Source organism: Cyrtonyx montezumae, unplaced genomic scaffold (assembly GCF_038088225.1).
Source record: "Cyrtonyx montezumae isolate F1298 unplaced genomic scaffold, pur_monq_1.0 scaffold_10, whole genome shotgun sequence".
Taxonomy (NCBI): Eukaryota; Metazoa; Chordata; class Aves; order Galliformes; family Odontophoridae; genus Cyrtonyx; species Cyrtonyx montezumae.
In genome coordinates this window covers 14,226,691-14,251,512 of record NW_027071826.1, presented here as the reverse complement: position 1 = coordinate 14,251,512, position 24,822 = coordinate 14,226,691, and the positions used below count along the sequence as shown (strand labels likewise).

The following is a 24,822-nucleotide window of genomic DNA, read 5'->3' as shown; positions in this document are numbered from 1 at the left end:
AAACAAAGAAGCAAAAGCCAAACAAACTAGTTGGGACAGTTCCTGTAATTCAAAGTTACATTTCCTTGGTCTACCTCTGCCTAGACTGATCAGTCTGCAGGTTTGAAGAACATGTGTTTTCCAAACTCCACCCTTCTGCTAGTTTAAGATAACCTCTTTTACTCCCTCCTCCTCTAAGCTACCAATGAATATACTCAAACTTAAATCAGCTCTCACAGCAACATCACTATATGGCTTCGTCCTTTAAGTCTGTATTCCGCTCCCCCCGCCCCCCTGAAAAAAAAAAGATGCCTATACAACAAATCAAACCCCTGAACAGACAAACAAATCTAAGCTGAAGTTAAAATATTTTAACTTAAAATACAGAGGTGCAATATATTCAACACAATCACTATAAAGAATAAATTCACACTTCTATTCAGAGCATCTCATCCAATCTGGATTCTGAGAACAAGCTTTCGGTATGACAGAACAGTGCACTGAAATTGTTTTTTCACTGAAGAAACTAATTCACAAATTCCTTTTAGTTTCTCCTACAACTTCGAAGCTCTCAGTTCAGTATCTGAGATAGTTAACTGTTTTCACTGTATTATTATTGCACAGTATTACAGTTTAGCAATTATGTTCTAACAAACTCCCACACATCTGCAGTTACCAATTTCTGCTTGCCTACTCATTTTAAAATCCTCTCTGCTTAAATCCTTCCCAGTTTCCACAGATTCCCTTTATGCACACCTGTTTAGTTTGAGGCTGCTTATCTGTGAATAGTCAAAATACTCTTACTAATTCTACCTCTGAATTACAGCACACAGTACACCAAAGAAGTTCACATGGAGCAAACTATGTTATTTCAGAAGCTTCACAAGTCCTGCTTGCCCCTCCAGAATCACTCCTGCCCTTGGTGCATCCAGTCTTCCACAGATGACACTATGCCCTTCAGATACAGAAGACTTTGACTGGTTTTGACAGTCTCCTCACCAGCAGTGATGCTGCTGTTTTGACTAAGCCAAGTGACAACATCGTGCAAACTCTCTCCACAAGCTACTTTGAACTGGCAGAGATAGGGAGTTAAAAATATAATACTTACTACTTGCTTCTCAGCTGCCATCACCGCCGCTGCTGCAGCCACAGTTTGTCTCCCCAGACCTGTAGTGTTAGTGCAATCGGGGGGGGCTGCTTTCACACTGGACAAGTAGACAGGAGGTGCAGCTTTAGGAGCTGTTCGGGAGTGGAATAGTGAATGGTTACATGGGTAAGAGAAGGACCGGGAGGGATGCTGGCTTGGCACCCTTTGTTTCCAGCCCACTTTGAACTGATTGTGAATAGGAGTTGCTGGTGGATGGTAAGGAGGTGGGGGAGGGGGCAATGGTGGATGGAAGGCCACAAAAGAATCCAGTTCTGTAAACAGGGTTTCTGCAGTGGGAGTACTGTTAACACGACATCGTCCAGACTGCCTCATAGTCAGGAGAGGGCTTTCATCCCCAAATCGCTCATCAGGAAAGAATTTGTGAGGATTCTGCAAAGGAAAAAAATAACCCATAAAACAAAGTAGGAAGTCATCCAGAAAAAAATCTGGAACTGACATACATAGGAACTCAATCTACTAGTGCTGTACCAAGCAGTTTTGCCATAGGAAACCTCAAAGCTCAAGGCAATTACAGCTTCAGTGCATTATTTATTACTTTTAAATAAGGCAAGTGGCATCAGATTCAATACATTAAAAAAGATGACCAACAAATGCAATTTGCTGAATAACAACAAACAGAAGTGGCACTTGCATTTTCCCAGTCCTGATACGTTCTGTGCAGATCTACCAAATTGCTTAAGCTGTTTTCTCCTGATTCCAGGAGAGATCAATTCAGTCTTCTAGTCATGCTTTGACTAGTCTCAAGAACTGCCTCTTGATTAGCAAGAATTTAAGCTGTTCATATTGTTCACTCTGATTATGCACCATTTACAGTCAGCTAAACCATACCTTTTATTTTTTTTAATTTATTTCTTCCACACATTAATGATTCAAGTTTACAAACACAAAAGACCAGTGACAAATACAGAACTTCAAGAAGGAAGCAGCAGCGAGTCACTCGCATGCAAACATCATCACTTGCATGCTAAACCTAACATACAGGAACTATTTGCCAAGTTCCTAGAAGCAGAGCAATAAACTAATGTTTTGTAACATTTCATCACCTAGCTTCAAACAAGGAGAAGAATGTCAAGTCAGTCTTCCCTAGAAAATAGCTTTTCAGGGCCTTCAGTTAAAAAGAAAGAAATAAAGCCAAGTACTCCTGGTGCTTCATTGAAGAACAAGGCAGCATATATTAATACTGCTTTGTACTGCTGAAAAATAACCCCTTAATCTCAGTCTACTTTAAATATGAAATTTGACCTTGTTTCCAAACTCTGTGGCAGTAGAAACAACCTGAATGACAACATTTGGGAAAAATATTTATTCAGTTCACCTATACATTTATGAAGTCACATCAATGAATGCAACAGCCTCACTGTAATGTGCATCTGGATGGTTCCACAGTTATGAGGTCATTTGAGAGAAGTTGTCCACATGCACAAAGTAGCTCCCTCATTGCAGATTACACATTCAAGTCAACTCATAATCAGAACAGAACATGAATGAAATGATTTCTGATCTTATTACAGCAACTTTCCATACCTGCAGAAGTTCAGCAGCAGCATCAGAAAGTCCAAATTCCCGCAGCACACGAATCTGAATCTCATAACTGACTGTGGCACCCTCTCCACAATTAAGAGCATATGCTCTTTGCACCTGCTCAGTATGACGAAGCTCCTGCAGCCGTTTGATCATCTCTTTTACAACAAGCAGATTGGGAACTGGTGGGACAGCAGACACCAGAATTAAGGATAACAGATTACTTGAGACATCAAATTCAATGACAGTGTTTAGATTTAATTGTGATGGGAAACCTAATGCTAGGATGATTGTCTTTTTTTTTTTCCTTTTTAAAGAAAGAAACATTCTGCAAGGCACAGTTCAACATGCACATGTTCCTTGGAACCTCATTATGGGATATACATGCATCATACAAGCTGTACTCCATTTTTTCCAGCTTCTGCTAGGGTGAACCACAAACAGCTTTTTTTTTTTTTAACCTTTATAATGCAGGAATTTTATGATTTGAGGTGGGGGCAGAATATCTTAAATAACAACTGGCCATTTCCTCATGAATAATGCAGGCCAAGAACTCACTGAGTTTTTTGGCATACACCTTATACTTCTAGTGGAATTCTGTAATCAGAAGACCATAATACCAGCATGTAACTACAGAAAGAGTGTTCAAAAAAAATTACACAAACTATGCCAACATAAACCCGTTAAATGATGTTGTTTTATGCAGCCATATTGAAAGCATTAAACAAAACCTTCCCAAAAGGAAATTATATATAATTTGGGGGGTATTTATGCTGTTGCAAAGCTTTCACATGCCACTCTTCACTGACGTTTGATGATGAATTATATTCCTTTGCGGTCTTGCTGTTCTCAGAAAAATATGTGCCCATTGAGGGAGGATACAAGTCCAGATCTCTGAATATACAAGTCCTGGCATCTGATCTGTTACCAGCTTTACAAGGGCTATATAGTACCACGACCACATGTCCATAGTGAAAGCTCAAAAACAAAGCAGATCAGGCAGCAAGAACAGCGTGAAAAGACATTTGCAATACATAGAAGGAAAAAACCCAACACTGTGAAACTACAACTGTTCCCAATTCCACAAAATTTATTTGCATTGGTGCCTGTAATAAACTTAAGTAGTGCAAATTTTCTTTTTCCCTTCCAAATTGAGTTCCTGCACTAGGAAAAAAATGTTATCCTATCCAGTCTTCAAGGCTCAGAAATAAGTCTTTTACTCTATGCTCCATACACTTCAACTGTTCTTAATCCTGGCTTGACAATCAGATGTCAGTTACACTCAGCACTTTACAAATGCTGAAAATGCAGAACTTTCAGCAGATGCTGAATTCAGAGTAGAATTGCAACAGGAGTACCAAGACACCGTCAATGTCCTTTATGTAAATAAAGTCAGTTGGAAACAGTACAAGCAAGATGCAAGCAACAGGTGGAGCATACCTAAACTACAAAGAAGCTCCTGTCCCAGGGCCCAGACCAAGAGGCACACAGCTGACAATGCCTGGTTCTCCTTACAGGAGCTCCTGTGCAGCATCTGGGCTTCAAGGACAGACTCCTGTATAAGATAAGGGTCTGGTACTGCCTGAATCTCCTCAAACTGGCTCTCATCTATCCTTCCTACCTCAGGGAACTGGCAAAACAATCAATATTTCACATAACTACAGAACAAAGCAAAGCAGGCAGTTATGTGTGCAGTACCTGTGCTCCAGCTACTGGCTGGGATCACAGCTCACATCAACGCTCAAATCAAAGGGTGGACAATAATTCCTAAATATTACATTGTATAGAATCAAGTTGCAGTGGAATTTCCAATTGGCCAAAATGCCTCACTGCCCCAAAAGTCAGACTTTTTTTTCCGACTATGAGAAACTCTGCAAAATGCTGGAGACCTTGAGAATCCATTTCCTTTGTCAACTCCTCCAGAAACCAAGATCTGGCAAAAAAGTTGTCCAAATCACATCTCACAGTTCAACTGGCAACTCACAGATGAAAATATTTTTTGAGTTACTAACCACACACACAAAGATACTTCCGCAATCCCACTTGATACTCTCTTTTAGTTTGACACTGAAAGACCAAATATGTAAATGACAATGTATCACAATGACTATTTCTCCGGCTGCCCTACGAGTGTCAGCACTTAAGTACCTACTTCCACCTAAGAAAATTTACTCTGTTATGCAAGGAATTGTCTTAGTTTGACTTCGAAGCTCAAATAGATTTGGTAAACAGATTGAAAATGTGTTCTGAGTGCCTACTTCAATATTTTTTTCAGGAAAACTGAGTCAAGTTGACTGTCTACAAGTTATGTTCCATCTGCCTTTTTGATTTTAGAAGATATTTAGAAGACAGTTTGCATTTTCCACTCTTCTGGATCTTATCTGTCTTGGAGGACTGGTACAAATCTGATTAACAACTGTTTCTGAGAACAGAGAGACAGGGTCCAGCAAATATTCTACAGTAAGTTTAACAAGTCCAAGGTTTTTCAAATTGCTCAGCCAAAGCAGGCTGAAGTACTACTCCTTCCAGTAGCTCACCTTCTTAATAACTGTATATGGAAGGCATAATAAATAATCACAGAGTAGATAAAAGCAGAAAATGCTACTGCTGGATGGGAAGAAACAAACGACAAAGTACTCCTCTCTGAGGAGAGCATAGTATTCAGTGACACATTCATTTCCCCTGCTCCAAAGCCCCCAGTCACTCACAGGACAACAAGCAGTGTTACCATTGATCTAGCTGCCTTACCTGGAATTTCATTGGCTATGACTGAAGGAGGACTGGACTGGTTAGTACTAACTTGCTGGTGGGTAATCATGTGACAGCACTGTGGCACCGCGTTGTTTACCATGTAAAGGGTATCTGGCACATTGGACATTCGGACCATCCGCAAACGAACGAGATCGGTTTGTTCCACCATCATCTCATCCAGTACTGACTGCAACGACAGCCATTAGAGCCCTCATGAAGACACTGCACACATCCACCAGGACCTGCTGTAAGCACTGCCCCAAGGCCACCACGAGCTGCTGCAAGCACAGCTCCAAGGCCGCAATTCTAACAGAGTCTACAGCAGGTCCCAAATAGCATTTGACACGTCCACACCATCTTCTACTCTAGTTTCCAGACATTATTAGCATTGGCCTTTGAAAGCCAGCAGTAGTCAAAGAATAACGTTTGGGAAAATTGCTTTGTTTTACTTCATATATGTCACACTGAAAGTATTCTTCTCAAGGCAAATCTAGACGCTCCCTCAGACAATAGCTTTAACCTATGGTTCTCAGCTCTCTGTACCACTGAGTAGAAGATAGTACCTTCAAAATGAGATGTGTTTCCCTCAGATCTTTTTAAAAAAGACAAAGGGATTTATGTACACCTTTGATTAAGATTCTAACTCCCTTATTTTTCAAAAATAAGGCTGAGGGAAATAAATTAGAAGTCACTTATCTGAAGTAATAGTTACCAGATACTGAACAAGAATAACTCCCCTAAGGTTAAACAACTAATGACATTTCTTCTAATAACAGCAAAACATGACACTAACAGAAACAAATTGGACTCCTGACAAAAAACAACATGTAGAACGAACTTTAAGATTACTGCTAAAGCATTCCCATAACACACACTTGAAAACTGAGTGTCAACGTTTTTATTATACACTTAACACGTTTTTGTTAGTTTCAACAGTGCAAGGTACAAAGCTAAGTTTTTAACTGGCTAGTTTTCCTTTGTTCCTTTAGTGCCACCTGGTGCTCTCATCTGTGCTCAAAATGCAAAATAGTTTTCTTTCTCCCCTCTCCTCACAAAGGATGTCACCACTCAGACTTTAGAAAATATTTTCTGTCTTAAGTACAGAGTGAAAGATCTGAATCTGAAAGCAGTCAGAGTTTTCAGGCTATATGAATATGCACAGCTTCACCTTATCCTATTGCTTGCCAGTCACCTGCACAGCTGGGACTCACAAACCCATGGCCGAAGACAGAACTGCCTCAAGTCATTAGTTAGCCATCCATAAGGGTCCCATTCTGTCAAACAGTATATGGCACGGGGTCTTCAGTTTTAAAGTCCTCATACAAGATACTGAATAAGGAAACTACTGTATGAATGGGACACGAAGGACTGTAGTCAAGTTGGACACAAGATATTTATTCCACTCTGCAGAGGACTGAAAGAATTCTGGTTTGGATTCTAACAAGAATATAAATTATCGGAGTCCTCTGCCCAGTGGAATAGAGGTTCTCCACCCAGCTCTAGTGTGAGCTGGGGAGCCTGAAAGACCTGGCACCACGGTTGCTGAATAGCTGCAGACTGGGACTCTCAGGCTCTCACCTTGCCATCCGCCTGCCAGGTGGGCTGCCGAGGAGCTGGGCCGGCAAACTGGCTGGAAACCAGGGAGGTTTCCCTCAGAACGCTGCTTTGTTTCCGGTGGAATTTCATCAAGATCTGTCTCGCAAACATTTCAATTTCGACAAAAAAAAATTTTGTTGAAATTTTTCTGATCAGTTCTAGAGACTTGAGCCTGATGATCAAACTTGTAAGTCTTGTTAAATTGAAAATGTTAGTATTTTAGGCCAGTACATGCAAAGAGAGACAAAACATACCAACACTTTTCCCTGTTTACAGAAACCCCCTATATGACTTCAGCGTAACAACAGTCAAATGTTAATGACCATTACCTTAGCCTCCTCCACATAGGGTGAGAACAGTCTCGGCCTCACATATATTCCAGCATTTTTTTGTCGCAGCCAGGCATTTGACTTTCCACCTTCTGATGTTGGTAGCATGTCTGAAGGAGGAGTACTAATCAGGCCTCTCTTCATCTTGAAGAATGAAGACAAAATTTAACATTTTACTAAATAAGTATACAAGAAGAACTTGAAAGAAGTGTATTTCTTACACTGAATCCCTACACCACTTGTTTTCTTTTTAGTTTCCTGACAGATTTGAAGTAAAAAAGAAAAAATGCAGAAAGCCACGTGACCTCGTATAGATTCCTGTAGAATACAAAATACAAAACCAGAGATAATGCTTGTATGAGATAACTACTTACTGCATCACTCAGTACTTCACTACTCATGGGTAAGATGTGCTCTATGCGGACAAAGGGTAGAAGTGGAGAGAGGATCTCTCTCAGCTCCTCAATGTCAAGATCTCTCCTCTTCACACCTCTTTTGTTCACACTGTGAGCAGTACCACTCAGTAAATTAGGCTCTGTAGAAAAGAGCAAAAAAATAGTAATTTTATACAAGAAAAACGTTCAGATAAGAAATCATAAGTTATGTGGCTCATAGGAAGTTACAGAAGATTTAGAAAAAGTGGCGTTTATCAGTATTGTTCCACAAAAATAGTTTACATGTTACAATTTGATGCAAAACATCAGCAGACTCAGGACCAGGTTATATGACCACTGGCCATTTGTACAGCTGTCATGTTCAAAGTGTAAGCCAGGAAGAAATGCACGAGAGTAGTGTTTGTGTTCCACATTCATAAAGCTTTACCTAGAGCTATGATATAGAAATGTTTGTGCCTTGCAGCTCCCCTAGTGACTCTCTTCTGCAGTTCCTTTTCTCTCCCCCACCAGCTTTCAGAAACCAATTTTCTACAAATTAAGGCCTGAAGAGACTGTGTAATTACTCTAGCCTCAAAGGAAAAAACACTCTAGGAACTGCTGTGTCACAGCCACTCAAATAGCTCTCGAGTTCATTAGCCATCAATTTATGCCAGGAGTGGAATATCTTCCTGAAGACTATATAATTACACCATATGACATTCTGGGATCTTCCTTTCCCAGGTAACTACCTACTTTCACCTGTATTTTAATTACTGTGCCCAACCTGAACTTGACTAACTTCAGCCTATGAGGAAACTTGTCAGACATCCCCCATTCAGTCCAGGTAGCTCAAGTCCAGGCCACATTTTTTGCTTTCCAATAGCTGACCGATACCACCACATAATCACTGTTGCAAGTATCTAACATTTAGACAAAACTATGGGACTAAATTTTGGCCCTGTCTGACAGAACTTGGCAGAGCTTTTATTTCTGCTTTTGTGCATCACATTATCCAATGATCCCAGGAAACAGAATGAGCTATTTACTTGATGATCACCACAGATCAGAAAGCTGCACTATTACTCCAAATGAACAGCTTCTCCACCATTTCAGCTCTGTTAGAGCTTAACTGACTCCATTACGTTCCAACACATATAAATCAAACATAAAACAGAAGTCTGGTACCTAGGTCACTAAAAAAAATTACACCTTTTAACTGTTTTTTTTTTTTTTTTTACTGTTGTTGCAATTCTTCCAACACATCCATGACAAAACAGTTGTACTGCAAGCAGTAACGGAAGATTTCAAAAACATGGTAAGTCATGACCATCTTATTCCCCACTCCTTCTCAGGTATGGTGGGACAGAATGCTCGTAGTCAGTCACATTCTTATTATCTCCAAGGATGGAGACCTCATAACTTCCCTGGGGGACCTGCTGCATTGTCTGACTCTATTTCATAGTAAAACCAAAACCCAAAAAGCTGAAATTAATGCCATGGTGTCATTACTGTCATAAGACATTTCAGACATTGCTAAGATTCCCTCTAAGCCCTTTCTTCTTGAGGCTGAACAACCTCAGCTCTTTGAGAATGTCAGTGTTTTCTTTTTTCCCCTCTAGACAACATTTTTCTTCTTCAAAACATTCTAGTGCTCATCTAGTTTTGACCACACTATGAGCAGCAGAGATTTCTTAGATTCAAAGTTCTTAGACTACAGATTTCACAGAAAAAAAGCCAAAGAAACATTATGGTTTATCTGGTTTAACAGCATGTGTGTAGAAGTATCCTCACCTCGGTCTGCTATTCTCTTCATCAACTGGTGCTCTCCCCATTTAATTAGATATTTAAGAATATCTTGTTCACTTGCCTAGTGAAAGAGAGAGTCAGCAATCCATATATGATTAGTTTAAGCAACACACATACACACCTTTCATAGCTAAAAAGAAACAACCGTAGCAAAATAAGTGTTATTTTGCCTGCTAGTAGTGCTTGCTCCAAATATTATAAGGAGTGCTACTGATGTATCACCATATTCTGAAAGTATTTACAGGTTACCTGTAAATAGTCAGACTGAATAGCTGTAAGCAGGTGGTCCTTGCTTAGTTCATAGAAAACATCTGAAGTCATGACCTGGGTAAACTCCTCACAGAGGAAATGCAGTGCTTGACGGTGAACCCACTTTGAACCGTATGGCTGAGAACTCCACTTCAAAATGGCAATTAAGGTGTCTAGAGAGATGCTCTCAGCAATAATATCTTCACAGCCTGGGAAACAAAAGCAAAACAAAACAAATCAATATAGTAGTTATAGAGGCACATAGACCCTGAAGTGTCAAAACACGTAATATAAAGGATTATACAACTCCCAGCACAGTTAAAGTGAGAATAAAACCAGAAATGTCCTACAGACTAAGATCTGCAAACAAAGTAAAAATTCAGTCAAAACTTAAACAGGTTAGGATTCTAACTGTTCAAGTCATTCACCTATTATAGCCACATGAAACGTTATTTCTACTGGCATGCCAAGGTGAACAATTGAAAGCTATTTCAGCCACACTAGAACGCCCTTTGATTAACACAGAGAGATAACGTGTTTAATTCATTTTAAAATTGCAGGTTTCAATGTCAGCAATTGCTAGTTACAGCAGATTCAGAAAAGGCACAAAAGCCATAGCACAGGTGGGATTTTTGCTGGTGTCAGTTTTCATGTGGACTCTGAGACAGATTGTGTAGAGGATCAGAAATGAGAGCTGTGAGGTACTGTTGATCCTCAGCTCCTCAGCACAGCACGAGGGCAGCAAAGCATAGTTTTCTGACTGGCAGCAAAGTAAGGAAGCAGTGAGCAGCTGCTCTAGGCCATCATCCCAGTCTGCAAGACCAGAGGGGTGCCAGAACAGAGAGCACCTTTTCTGACATGGAAGAAGAGAGAAAGCGTGTGAGGAACAGGCGCTCTGCCTCAAGCCAAGTCTGCTACAGCTTCTCTGTGCTTCTGCTGCATTAGATTTTACTCTTTTTCAAAGTATGTCTTCTGAGGAGAAAGACAGGGTACTTTCCCATCGTGAAAGGAGGTGGGCTAGACTCAGAAGGACTGAGATGAGACAGTGCCAGAGGGCTGGGATTACCCTGCTCACAGACTGCACCACAGTGCTGATTTCATTTCTACATCTGGCTTACATACTCACACAATGACTTCTATTTGCACTATAAAGATAGCAATTTGAGAAATTCTACTGTACAATTATACATTCCAGTCTCAAGCCACTACAGACAAAATTATAGCTGTACTCATGCCCACGAGAGGTCCCTGCATGGCTGACAGCAGCATGCTTACACTGCAGTTATTTTACTTCTTATACAGCATCACTTTTAATATCCTTGTAGCAGACAAGAAAAAAAGCTGACTTATTTACAGAGCTGTATTTCTTTGCCAAGCTCTTGGATGAAGAAAGCATTTAGTGTAGCAATATTAACATTTGTCAACACAAAGACTCTCCTCATGCTACAGATTTTTAACTGGTTATACATACAAAAACCCAGCAACTAATAGCGTAAAAAGAATGTCTTTCTCTACACAGGTCAGCATACTAAGTGTCAACTCTGTATCTCTTGCAACCAACAGCACTAATGAGATGTCATTCTGGAGTAATGAGTGAACATGCTGTGGAAAACTGACACAGAAAAGAGCAGTCACTGAAATGGAAAGCTTAAGTAGTAAAGGAAAGAAGGTAACAGAAAGCACCAGTTGAAACAAAAAGATCATAAACTTGCCTGTACTATTAAGTATGTGCAATTCTACTTCATACTATAACAGCCAGCATGGTGATTACAAAAGTACAAAACATACAGTGACTACAGTACATGTAAACAATACTCAGAGAATGTTTACAACAAATCCCATGAATGTCTGAACAAACACAGTTTCAAAGAGTTTTTATTTATTTTCCAAGTCAATTTATGGGAATGCTGTCCCCCAAAAGTAAAATAATTAAGCCACGTTTATAACCAAAACCATTTTATAACCATTTGAATGAGGAAAAAGAGGGCAGATTCCTCACTATAGGCAGTGACCTCTAACCTGCACAGCAAAAACCAGCCTCCAGTGAGCTGCGAACTTGCAGCCCAACCTGTTTAAAGGAACTTGGAGCATCAGTCTAATCAGCAGCATCCTGGATGGGAACAGGGGATCAGAACAATCCTCCAAAATACATTTCTCATTTTTTGGTACGAGTCAGAGAAGCAGCCTTCCTCAAATGTAGGAATCTTTTAGAAGCCTAGAGAGCTAACTGTATTCTGAATTCTTCAAAAATTCTGTTGAAGAATGCAAACTAGAGTTCAAAAAAGTTACCTTGAAAATAAGCTCAAAATTCTTCAGCACTTCAAAAATATGAGCAAATCAAGTCTGGAAGCTTTCCACTTCAGAATCCATTTCTACTTGCATTCTTACTTGCACCATTAATGACTGACATTGCACTGAATTGCACTGTGTCTCCACCTCCCCCACAGCCAACCCTCTTATCTAACCTTTGGGGGCTCTAAAAATTGGAAAACATTAAGTTCACAACAAACTTGCCAAGGCCAACAACGTTCACTGGGATGCCCAGTTAAGGTACACTGCAAATAGGAGCAACCTTCCTAAATGAGAAGCATACAGCTGTTTGAAAGGCCACTTGTGTCTCAACCTGCTAAAAGCTTATCTTCCTGTACGTTCTCATTATTCTGCTTGCATACAACCTGGTTTCAGCAGCTGATTACATCCCCTGAATTCTGATGATTACATCTAAGGATCGTTTCATTTCAAAGGCAATATGCAGATTCATTCACTGAAGTCAGACATGAGAAAAACTGTAAGCACAAATAGCCTTATCCCAAGGTCTTTCATGCTATTTCTTTATTCAGTATTTATTTTAGAATAGCTGTTCCTGTTGCAAAGAGAGAAAGCTACACATCCATGGAAATACAGTTCTGAATATCTAAGTTCTACTGATATTTCTACTGATATATAGAACCAGAGTATCAGTCTGGCCTCAGTTCTTCTGAGAAGTCTTATTGTACAACTACCAGCAGAATGACATCAGATGAAAAGCTCATTTAGGATAGCTAGTTAATGAAACAATCCTTTTCCCAAGTACTTCTATCAATGTGTCAGAACAGTGGGCATTATAAGTATTTCTTCTGAAGCAAGTATGAGGTAATAGAGAAGTGTTTTTCTGAACATCTAATTAAATTAGGACAACTCTATTTTGGCTGTGGAAGGAATACAATCTTTCTTTTTCCTTAGCCAAAGGCTTTCTTGCTTTAAGAATCAGTCACTTGTTAAAAAAAAAAGCCATCTAATAGCCCCAGCATTGTTCCCTACAGTGGAATAGACTGTTTTTTTTTCCTACGAGTACTGTTTCATAATATTCAGGCAACAACTGCCCTTGCAAGATCTATTAGCAATATCCCCAAGTGCTCTACCACAAACTTCTGAGACCATCAATATATTTCAAAGATCCTGCCTGGAGTCTGGAGAAATTAAAGATCACTTTATCTCATTTTAGACGAATCTATTTCATGTCCTCTTTATGCTGGATGCCATTGGCCTTAGGTCCTACCTACAAACAAATCCTGTTTCTCCAGTTCCCTCTCAAATGTTCCACACCCCTTGCAAGCAGAAACAGCTTGAGCCCACATCCACCATACTAACCAGCAGCCTGGATTGTGTCAAGGCAGTTGACAAACCTACTTAAAAAAAAAAAAAGTGCCCTCAACAGTTTCAAAAGCAGGATAAAGCAAAATCTTGACTACAAAACTGTTAGCTTTATTTTAAGTCGTATTGTGGTGGAGATCTTTCCCCTTAAACTCATGCATACCACCACACCATAAAAAATAGAACTAAGAATTCATCTTGACAAGGAAATAAAGTCTACAGGCTATTAAATAGCTTCTAAATTTTGTCACATTAGAAGAGACTATGCTGGCATCAGGGATCCATGTTTTTTAATCTGCTGGCACACAGAAAACAGTCTGAAGTCATGATTTACAGCGAGTCTGGAATACCATGTAATTAAAAGCTGCAGAGAAGCATTTCTCATCCATAGGTGTCCTTACTGTTCTAACCAAGTCCCAAGTGCAAAGAGAAGGGAAAAAGGAGAAAGACTTGTTTATCCTCCTTTACGTGTCTTACAAACCCAAGGATGCAAATATGGCCTGTACTTTTAGAAAAGCCTTCAGAAGGAAGCTCACATTTGTAGGATGCTTAAATAGTCACAAAAGTTAACCTCCTTGTACAGCTGAACTAGATAAGATTGTTCTCCTCTTCAAACCCCCTGCTCTTGTGTCATGGCAGTACTCAGGTGGCCACACAGTGTACTACTCAACTCCTTTCTGTCTAATATGATTCCACATTAGGGTTTGTGCAATCAGGGATCCACTACCAGCATAGAAAACTGGAACAAGGAGATCAAAGAGTGTAGCATAGTAGTAGAAACCCTTTTGGCAGCCAAAAAGGGTTTGCATCTGTTTCAGATCTCAGTAACTTCAAAACTCAAGACACAGCAATACAAGTACCACCTACAGAAATAGTAAGAGCAAAGCAGAAGAGTTAGGCTAAAAACTTGTAGTATCCTGTCCGTACTATTGCTTCACATAGGCAGCGTAACAACCTGTACTTTACCACAATTGCATTGTGGACCCATTGTTTAGTCCAGTAGTTACAAAACAAGATCGTTTCAACAGGTTGACTTCACCAGTTGATTACTTTCATCTCATCGTACAATTTTCAGTTTGAAGCAGAGCACTAAAATCTGAAGTAGCAAGAAACCTCTAGCATTCCTTCAAAAGAATCCAGTGCTGCCAGGAGGGAATATTAACCAATGCCATGCCTTACAGGTGCATTTTATCCCTTCACACTTTCAGACACAAACAAGTTTTAGCTTCTCAAAGGCAAAAAAAACCCCACAATCATTGTGCAGAAGATAAAACTGAAGTAGCACTGGACATCAAGGTGTCTAAGGACACGAGCAGTCAATTCTGAAGTCTATGCAGTACATTTTCCAAGCTACTTTAATCCTTCCAATGATTTTTCTAAACAAAAAAGAATTTAAAACATTCATGTTTTCCATCTTTGAGAAGGTGAATTCAAAGTACACCCATTATAGATCTGTTAATGCGTACAGCATTATTTGCTGAGTCCAAATATGGAGTCGGCAGGACTTTAAAGCACTTCAGATCATTAAAGCAGTAACAAAGCATGAACAGAAGGTTAGGCAGCATTTTGTGTCATAGTAACCATCTTTACATTGAGAAAATACAATAAATTACGTAGATTCTGACACAGCATATTATCTGGCTGTTTAAAATAATAAACGCAAGAGCAGATGAAAACAATGTGACTTGTGTAATTTAAAAATATTTTATAACATTGCTGTTAAACTATATAGCTGTTAAGTCATCTGAGACATTAACAAAACTGAGACATTAACAAAAGGATTTTTGAAGTTACAAGATTAGCAAGAAATTTAAGACAACTGCTGCACGTTTAAGGCATTCAAATTTTGTGGCAAAATGTTTTCTAATGTTTCCTCTCTCAAACAACACAAATAAATACACTTTCCTGCTCCTACCATAAGCACAATCTATGGATTTAAGAACCCGAAATCTGCATTTACATTTTGACAGTCAGCAGTTGATAACGGCCCTCGACTGAGCGTCAGCATTCCTAAGCAGCACATTCAGCAGCAGGCAGCTTAGCTGGTCCAGCTTAAGCAGGAAACAATCGTGGGTCAGAAGCAAGAGCTGCCAACTTAGCCACAATAAAACAGAGGGAGGAACTTAACATGGGAACAATGAACGGAGAGGGAGAAAGAGCTGATACTCAACAGGGCTGCTACCAGCCATCAACAGTCAGAATCTCAGCTGCATACTTCCTAGAAAACATGTGATCAAACCTGTTTCTCTGCAAAACTTTGTTTGCAATATCACAATTACATGCCCAATTGCAACTCTGATCGCACAACTTGGTAGAATTCCTCATCTTTACATATAGCCATAGCACGTAACAATACCATAAGAAAGACTGTTTCTACTTCCTGATCTCTCCCACCTTCATTTTCATAACATAAAACCTAAGTAGTAATTTCAGACTTGAGTACAAGTGAATTATGTTACTTCCTTAACAGGTCAGGTTTATGTTAACATTTACTTAATTATACCCGATTTATTTTATAGTTAGAAGTGCTAGACTACATCCTTTGAGAATTCATACTGCATTGTGATAACTGACATACTTGCTCTAACCTTCCCACAATACATTTGTGTGTATTTAATACTGTTACTGTGGGCTTCCTGGTGCTCCAGCATTTCAGTCCTGCTGAGATCAAGGGTACTTTTGATGTCAGATGATATCTGTCTCTAGATCAAAGACTGTGCTACTAAATATATGACTTTATTTTAAAAGTTTATTCTCACTCTTGTCAAAGATAAAGTAAATACCTAAAAAGAAGAGTAAGGAAATGCACAGTTGAAAGCCTGAATTCCTGTTACTTTTTTTCCTTGTATTTATTTAGAAAACTTTCTGGAATTTTATTCTACCTCCTGATTCCCAGGCAAGAAGACTGTTGGCAAAAACCTGCAACAGAAGAGACACTGTGCCACCACCTCAACATGACTACTCATGATAGTAAGCAACAGGGCCAAAATGTATACATTCAGTAAAGGTAACTAACAATTAAGATACTGGAGTCAAACTTCTCTGAAACTGCAGTGGATGTGGCAGCACAGTAAAGCCAGAAGGGAAGATTTTTTTCACCATGCACAGCAAACAGAATTAGGGAGCAGATCTGGTTTTAATAACAGTGCTATTAAGAGGAAAGGATAAGTGATTTTACACCTGATTTCATGAGCCAGTACATTGAAATAATCACCAGTACAGTCTTAGAGAGCAGCAAGGTAGCAAGAAAAGAGAAAACAGGCAGAGCAGCAACATTCTCCTGAGGGATGTGACTGAGCATTCTGGAAAAGGCTCTAATGCTCACAGCCTCTGTAAAGGCAGTAAGGAGCTTTACTTCTTGATGGTTAAATACTACAGAACCTTTAATAACAGTTTCTGGATTATTAGGTACAAATGGGCTTTGCTAAGATCAGATCTATAGATGAAATATACTTGCTGATTAGTTCATTTATCACATCAGTTAATTCAAAAAGCCAGTTCAGTTTCTTTCAGAAGATAAATGATCTGTTTAAGCTGACCATTAAGTCAAGTTGAAGCCAAAGTAAATTTTAAACAGCCTTGCTTTACTTGGACAGTAAAGATTCTCTCACATACCCAAATCATCACTGACAATCACAAGGAAACTATTAAAACACAGCTTTATCACTGTGTTGGAGCAAGAAGATTTCACAGAAAGAGTCAAAGCTGAACCATATGCTAAAACTGATGAAAACCAACATCTGGATGCTTACAAAGGGCTTTGTACACAAATCAAACTAAAATCACTTAGAATAAAAAAAATAAACTTCTGATCAACTATTTTTTTAAAAATACATCAACTTCACTTAATGCTCAACTACAAATACCCAGCCAAAAGTAAAATGAGTTGTAAAGAGCATCCAGACTTGCATATATCAAGACCCAAATATTTTCCATGAAACCAGGGAGACAAGCTTTAGCACACTTGGAATTGGCCAGCTCGAGTGAGTCAAATAAAAAAATCTGAGCAAGGGAGCATGTAGAAATCTAAAGAAGAAACTAAGACTTCTTATTAAATTAGCTACTGGAAAAGCCAACCAGTGAGACTGGTGACAGAGCTGGGGTCAAACTGGGTGCCTGCAGCTCAGAGTAGAAAAGCACTATCAGAGGACCAAGCTAAGATTTCATGAGGACTGCCTGCTCAATGGACTTTAACAACTAACAACACAGTTTTGCCTCTTCTAGCATCATCCTTTGCAGTGTCTAGAAGTTGCATGCTTCTAGCACAAAGTATGCTAGCTATGAAACTGGGAAAATGAAAGGGATGCTACTGAGATGAGGATTCACCTACCTCACATTAAGGAATTACTACTCTTAGAGGAGGACAAGGTGCTAGAGTATGTACTGAAACAAGAAAGGAGGGAGTGCTTAAAATTGCTATCAGCAGTGATTTGTTTGCCAAGTGCAGCCATACAGTTTTTCTGATCAAATAAGCTTCCTTTTAATTCCAATTATAGGACTATTATAGCAGTTCTTTATTGTCAGCAGAATACCAGTGATCTAAGCATGAACTTAACAATTTAAGTATGAAAATACTGGATACTGACTTCACTGCCACATACAGATTTCCTAAAACTGCTCACTGTTTTTTCCCCATACCTAGCTAACACAGCACTCACCTGTAACATTCTAATTAGTTCAAGTAAATAAAAGGAATTTCAGTGACTGTAGGGGTGGACAGGTAGGGAAAGCAACAGTAGCAAATGTAAACTGAGGCTGCATAATAAATTTCGATCCTTCCCCAGTTTTACTGTGCTTCTCCACTCCCATCCCTTACTGTCACACATTTACCAAGTTCCAGCCACCTGGGTGCTAATGCAGCTGCACTAACATCCCCTAGAGTAAGGAAAAACCCTTCAACTAAAAAAAGTTAACACCTTGTTAGCACTGACTCATACTATATATTTTAAGGCAGCACCGACCTATTCTGCAATACTGAAGAGTGCTAACTTAGTACACACTGATCCGTTTTGAGAGACATTACACTGCTTCTTCAGAGCACCTTCAAATTCCTCAGTTGTTCCAGTTTAGATTTCCAGTCTAAGGGGAAAAAAATGACACCCTATTCATTTATGAAACGGTACATAACTATTCAGCATCTTAGTGCAGGTTTCATTCACAGTTTAATTCCCTCATAAGTATTCTCTGTGCACACTAATCCTTTTAGCACTTGTATGAGTGTATGCACCAAAATAATCAGATGCTGACAAACTGTACATTTACATCACATTCCATTTCAACTCATTTTCCTTTCTTGCTTTCAGTTGATCTATGAATTATCCTGCTCTCAAGTAGTGTGAACTAATATGCTGTACAGGAATGAATCTAACACTTTCCACTACAGTAAAACTTTTTGACACTTCTGCACTCAACTTAAACATTAAGCTTCTAGGCAAACAACAACAAAAACAAGTTTAAGAACACCTCATTCTCATTCCTGTGGCAGCGTACCTCAGAACAAATCTCCTGCCTCATGACAGTTTTGTTTCAGCAGGATTATTTCAACTTTCAGCACCATGTGAAAATTAGTTTCTTAACACCAGCCTCTAGGGAATATAAACAGTTACCAATTAGTTTCCCCATATCTTCTATCACTCACAGTTTCACACAGCTCTTAAGAAAATCCACTAACAGGCTGAAGTAAGAGAATCGTATCTTTTTCTGTAGTGCTGATATCTGCTTTTTTCTGTTCATCTCCTTAAGCTTTTTCTTTTACTGAAGGCTGTTTGATAGCTTACAATATTCCATTTGATAGCCAGAAGTTACAGATGTACAGATATACTGTAAGAAGTTTTTTTTTTTTGTGTAAAACTAACTTAAGCAAATCCCACTGTTGATTTAGTGAATTGCATTCTCAGTTTATCACCTCAAAAGTATAATTACCATTCCTCACCACCAAGGTCAAGGTCAGAAGCAAATGCAACAACCCATTACATTTAGTTTAGCCACTAAGTTGCTTAAACACCAGCAGGTGAAAGAGTAAAGCTCCTGCAACCACAGGAGGCATTTGCTCAGCAGCCACTGCTCTCCAGCCTCTGCAACTTGCCAGCCCTTATGTGCTGGAATCAACTTACCAAGAGCTGAGAGTCCCACACTATTCGTACAGTTATAACATCACCCTCAATCAGCAAGACTGCAGGTCTGGTGTGCCTCCTTTGACACAGACTACAGAAGTAATAACTCAAGTTTGTAGCTTGCCAACATACAAGATCACCTGGCATCAACACTAAGTAATTCCTTTTCTCAACAAGGACCCTTGTATCCTCTGCCCCACACATCACAGCCCCAGATAAGGAACTGTAAATAAAAGCTGATAAAGATCAGAAATACCAAGACTTGTTAGATATATTTGAAAAACACCATGTTTCAATAATGACACTCAATACAGTAAAAGCGCTCATGTGGCATTTCTTCTATCCCTGAAAAACAGATGTATTATCTCCAACTTACAGATGGGAAAAATGTCTTTTCTTCAAGTATGTTGCCAACCACTGACAGTGAGACTCATTATGCACACTTACAGTGCAAAGTAGTTGGAATGAAAGACTTAAACTAATGGCTTTCAAAAAGAAAACTGATGATTCTATATTTTTTTTAAACCGTGAATATAGTAAAGGGTCTTATTTTCAGAAAGGAATACACACTATGAAAGACTGAAAAGCTGCAGATTAAGTAGCTAACATTTTTCAAAACCTTACAAATCATGCTCAAGCCTTCTCAATTCTTTGTGAAGACAAACATCACAAATGACACAAATACATCTGCTGATCAGGCTACAGGGTGAGCTACTGTAGGAAGAGTATTAGAACCACTCAATGAAAACATCTAATTCTGTTAATGGAGAAGCTCAAATAAATTAAACTCTTCCCACCCTGCAGCAACAGCACGCTTCCTCTCCACATTCCACAATAAAGCTAGCTAACCTGGAATTCCAGTATGGAAGCAACGCATTAACAGAGGTGCGTTCGCACTCAGGTCAGAAACAACCCTGGATCCCACAGAATGCTTCTATCTATACTTCCGTATTTAAATGTTAATTAAAGAGGACTACAGCTATCACACATTTACATTTTGAAAAGAGGCACTAGAAATGTGAGTGAATAGAACTCCAAGTTCCATTGCAGAAGGTTATTTTATCCAACTATGGGAACAGTGCAGAGATCGAAGCAAGTGCTTCTCACTTCCTTCCCATTCTGAAGCCAGGAGGTATACAGGCGAAATACCCACAGCACATCTTGCCTCTACCCCTAAAATAGGGACAGAATTACTGGAAGGCAAATGAAGAAAAAGACTAAAGACTAGCCACTGACAGTTTACTGGCTGCTATGTAGGTAAGGCTAGTGAAAAAACCGACTTGATCAAGAGGAGGCAAAAAAAAACAACAAAACAACTCTTCCCTTTCTTTCTTATTTAAGCTACTGTTTGGACTACCATGGAAGCTGTCAATGTTAAAAGAAAATAAGATGCAATTTAGTACTGAAGAAGTTAAACATTTAAGCTAATCATGATTAACCACTCTAGAGGAAGGCATCCTTGCCCTTAGCAAGTAGACTGGAACAAGACAATTTTTAAGGTCCCTTCCGATCCAGACCACTCTATGATTCTGTGAATTGTAGGACAAAAAAAAATGTTCTAATAAGATCATTTATTCTACAGAAAGAACAGTGCTACCTACCTTGTGCAAGCATGTTAAACTCCAAGAACAGTGCTATGTGGTAAAGCTCCATAGCTTCTTCAGCCCTAGTCATGTTTAGTTTTCCTGCAACAAGAGCCTGAACTTCACTTAAGCTGCCCACTGAAGGGCTTGAGTGCAAAACTGAGAGGTCCACCACATCTGTGTACATACAGTTCAAGATGACCTTAGCATATTTTTTTGGTATGATAGATTCATCCAATATAATTCTAGTTGGAGTTCGTAGAGTTCGGTCTGTTATTTCTTCACCAGTCCGTATCCTCCTCTGCAGCAAGTGACGAAAAAACGGCGATCGTGACGAAATAATAGCTTTATGAGCTCTGAGCTCCTCTTCTAGGCAGTTCTGACTTCCACCAAAAGTTTCAACTAAGTCGGAGTTGGAGGAAAAGCTAAGAACCACATCATAATAGCACATGTAATCAAACAGCGCACGCATGTCAACATCCAAAGAATTTGGTGTCCCAAATTCTTCACTAAGCTGCACAAGAATATCAACGTTCTGGAATCTTGAATCCTCCATGCCAAACTCTCCTGTATAAAGGTAGTGTAACAAAGCTGAAAACATAGGCATATCTATGCCAGCTGTGTTAATGTCCATTATTATTTCTGCCCCATATTCTGGTGAGGAAGAAAGCAGCGTCTTGAAAAATGGACACCTAGCTGCTAATATCGCACGGTGCACAGGAAAACAAGTTTCTTGAAATATTAAGTCCACGTCAGTACAATATTTGTACTGATAAAGTTCAGCCATGTCTTTCTGTAGCGTCCTGGCTTCAGGTCTTGCCAAATTAGCTTGTAGGTAAAGTTCCTTTAAGGCTGATGTCCCTTCATATTCTTCTACTAATGCATTAACATCTCTGACATCCCAGCCCGAGAGGAGCTCTCTCATCTGCTTGGCATGATCAGCAGATCGGCTAGATTTCCGACGCTTAATAAATTTCTTTTTGAGGGTGGCAAGGCCAGAGGTTTTCTTTTTCTTGTCTTGAGGTTTCTCATGGCCATGGTCAAGGCTATAGAGCTTTGATTCACAGCCATAACCTTGATGAGAATAGGATGATGTTCCTGAAAGCAAAGTAAGGAAAACATATTATTCCTTAAATCTAAATGAAACTGTCATACCCGAACATCAGGGTCTCTGCAAGTTATGCAGTTTTTCCTGAGTTTATATTTATTATAATAAAGTTGATGTTCATTATTAAAGTTACTAAGTAAGCTATTATATAAAGCTTATACTATCATGTTCTAAATTAGAAGAGCCAGGCAGCACCAAATGATGTAGTTCTATAGCACACACACACTTACCAAAGGAGGAAGAGAGAACTGGTCATAATATTACAAGTTTTACTGTACTAGCTGCAGGAGAAGCAAAAAAAATACAGCTTTCTTGAAAGCCTATATGAACTTAAGGAAATAGTAGCACCCCATCTTTCAAAGTAATTTCCAAATTCAGTTCTTCTAGCATTAAGAATAATTTTAATAAGAAAAGCATGCTTGGCATCAGATACTTAACACAGTGACAAGAAAAAAATAGTACAAAACAAACAAGAGAATACAACACTAAAACAGTCAGGAACAGTAAATACAATTAACCAAATGTCAGTCCAAATTTTAACAGGGAAATAGAAATCCTGTGTATTATTATCAACTAATGCTGAAAATTAAATATAAAATAGGCTTCTTTTCACAGAGCAGATGCCAGTTTCTGTAACTTCACTGTTATCAAAGATTTGCTTTAAATGGAGCATTATGCAATTAAAACAATGCACATAAATTACTCTTCCTCAGTTCATATATGTGTAAGTTATGTTGTAATCTAAACATGTCAAGAAAAGAAAAATAGATCCCCCCAACATTATCTTCTTTGCACATCTGACCTGTTCTGCTGGAAGAACCTTTGCTGATTCTCCAATGCTAGCTACAGTTTTAATAACAAATGTGTTATACGTGATTTTTTGTTAAAGTAGTAAAAAAACCCAGCAGTTTAAATAGAAGTATGACTCATATTAAAGGGCTATTTTCTTGTCTAATTTACAGAATTTTCACTTGAACCAGATGGTGGAAGACTCAGACTTGTCAGGGAAAAAAACATACAAGCCAACAACTTCCAGACAATGTAAGAAAATAAGACATTAGCAAATGGTATAAACAACACTAATTGCTTTTGATCTGAAATATATTTGCTGAATTTTCCATTGGGAACAGTTAACAGTTTTGTGGGGTTTTTTTTCCTCTAATAAACTGGAACAGTTTTACTATTTGTTCTCTTTTTCAAGTTTTTAAGATTAAAGCATGTCTCACCACCACACAGTTTGTGTGATCTTCTGTATCTTGTTTCAGCTACTTCTCTCTGGTCCATTTGTTTCAGGCATACCTATGTGATGCTACTTTGACAGTGATGCTATGGGTCAATCTATTAAAGTATACATGGTGCTCTTAGTTACCACATTATTTCAGATGTTTTATTCCAGCTTCAAAAAATTAAGAGTAATTCAAAGTTGTATGTGAGAACATAGCAAATCTAGCAATTTAAGATTTCAGTAGATTGTCTTCTTTCTTAAGCCTCAATAATTTTTAAGTAAGCTATACACTGGCTTTTAAATCAGTTTAAGTAAAATTCCCTCAGATCATCCAATGTAATAGATTTACAATTCACTTATTAGTGAATGTTTGGGGAATAAGCCTTTATGACTTTGAGGAAAGACCATTTTAGTCATGTTATGTTAAGTTTTGCTCAAACAACATGTCAACAAATATGGAAATTTCAAGACATTCAAATCAATCTAAATAAATATACTAGTAACTTGGAACTACTTTGACAAAGAAATCATACTGCAAAATCCACCATAAACATTCTATCCATGTGATTTATTAGATATTACAATAGAAATGAGTAGTATCAGTTTCTGGTTGAAATGAGCCTAGAATTTCTGCTCCTCTTAAAGTTTGGATTACATTTCACAATAGAAGTGTAACTACACTTTGAACACTCTATAATGATTCTGTTCTGAGAAGCAGCTCGTTATTAAGTATTCTGGATTCCAACGGTGAACCTGAATATGTACAGTATTCCCTTATGTTCTGAAGAACAAGAACTAGGACACCAGAAGTCTCAATTTCTCCTCCCTGAAGGCTGCCATCAAGTATTACTTGTGCTTGAATCACCACAAGATGCTAGAATACCATTCAAACCTATGCATATGCCAGGATACACTCGGGATTTGACTTCAGAGTTACTGCAAACAGCACTATTAACTCCTACAATTAGATAAAGTACTGCTGCTAATATAGCTGTCACACAGCTGCATTTTGCCAGAAGCAGAAGAGGAGGTGCATCAGATCAGCACAGTCTCTCCTGCTTTCCAATAGCTGCTGATTAGGTCTCTCTCAAAGAAAGCTTTGAACCTTTTTGGCCTACCTGTATTCCTTCAGAAGGCAGAAGCATTAGAATTAGGAAGTAAAAACTTACTCCCTGTTACTACAATAAAATGCAGCAATCTATTAAATGTTATTAAAAAACACCCTACATCATACCTAGTTTTGAACAGTTAATACTTACAAGAAACAGATGACTACCAAGAGAAACTCCTTGGGCATTTGATGAATAACAAGATTGGTCTAGTCCTTCGCATGCCATCACGTTTATTTTTAAATTCAACTCTATAATTAGTTTTTAACATCTTGAAC

General features: G+C 38.7%; 1 protein-coding gene across 2 annotated transcripts in view; it reads right to left on the bottom strand.

Moving 5' to 3' along the window:
• Window positions 1-24,822, bottom strand: part of BTBD7 (BTB domain containing 7) — a 43,480-nt gene that overhangs the window by 1,930 nt on the left and 16,728 nt on the right. Inside the window, exons 3-11 of one of the 2 annotated variants that reach the window (XM_065751001.1) lie at window positions 21,121-22,200; window positions 9,774-9,982; window positions 9,510-9,585; window positions 7,719-7,879; window positions 7,345-7,488; window positions 6,998-7,111; window positions 5,417-5,606; window positions 2,672-2,850; window positions 1,088-1,516 (exon numbers count right to left, since the gene is read on the bottom strand). In XM_065751001.1, the coding sequence (XP_065607073.1) occupies window positions 1,088-1,516; window positions 2,672-2,850; window positions 5,417-5,606; window positions 6,998-7,111; window positions 7,345-7,488; window positions 7,719-7,879; window positions 9,510-9,585; window positions 9,774-9,982; window positions 21,121-22,200 (2,582 nt within the window). The remainder of the gene's footprint in view (window positions 1-1,087; window positions 1,517-2,671; window positions 2,851-5,416; window positions 5,607-6,997; window positions 7,112-7,344; window positions 7,489-7,718; window positions 7,880-9,509; window positions 9,586-9,773; window positions 9,983-21,120; window positions 22,201-24,822) is intronic. The other variant, XM_065751010.1, reaches the window with a different exon arrangement.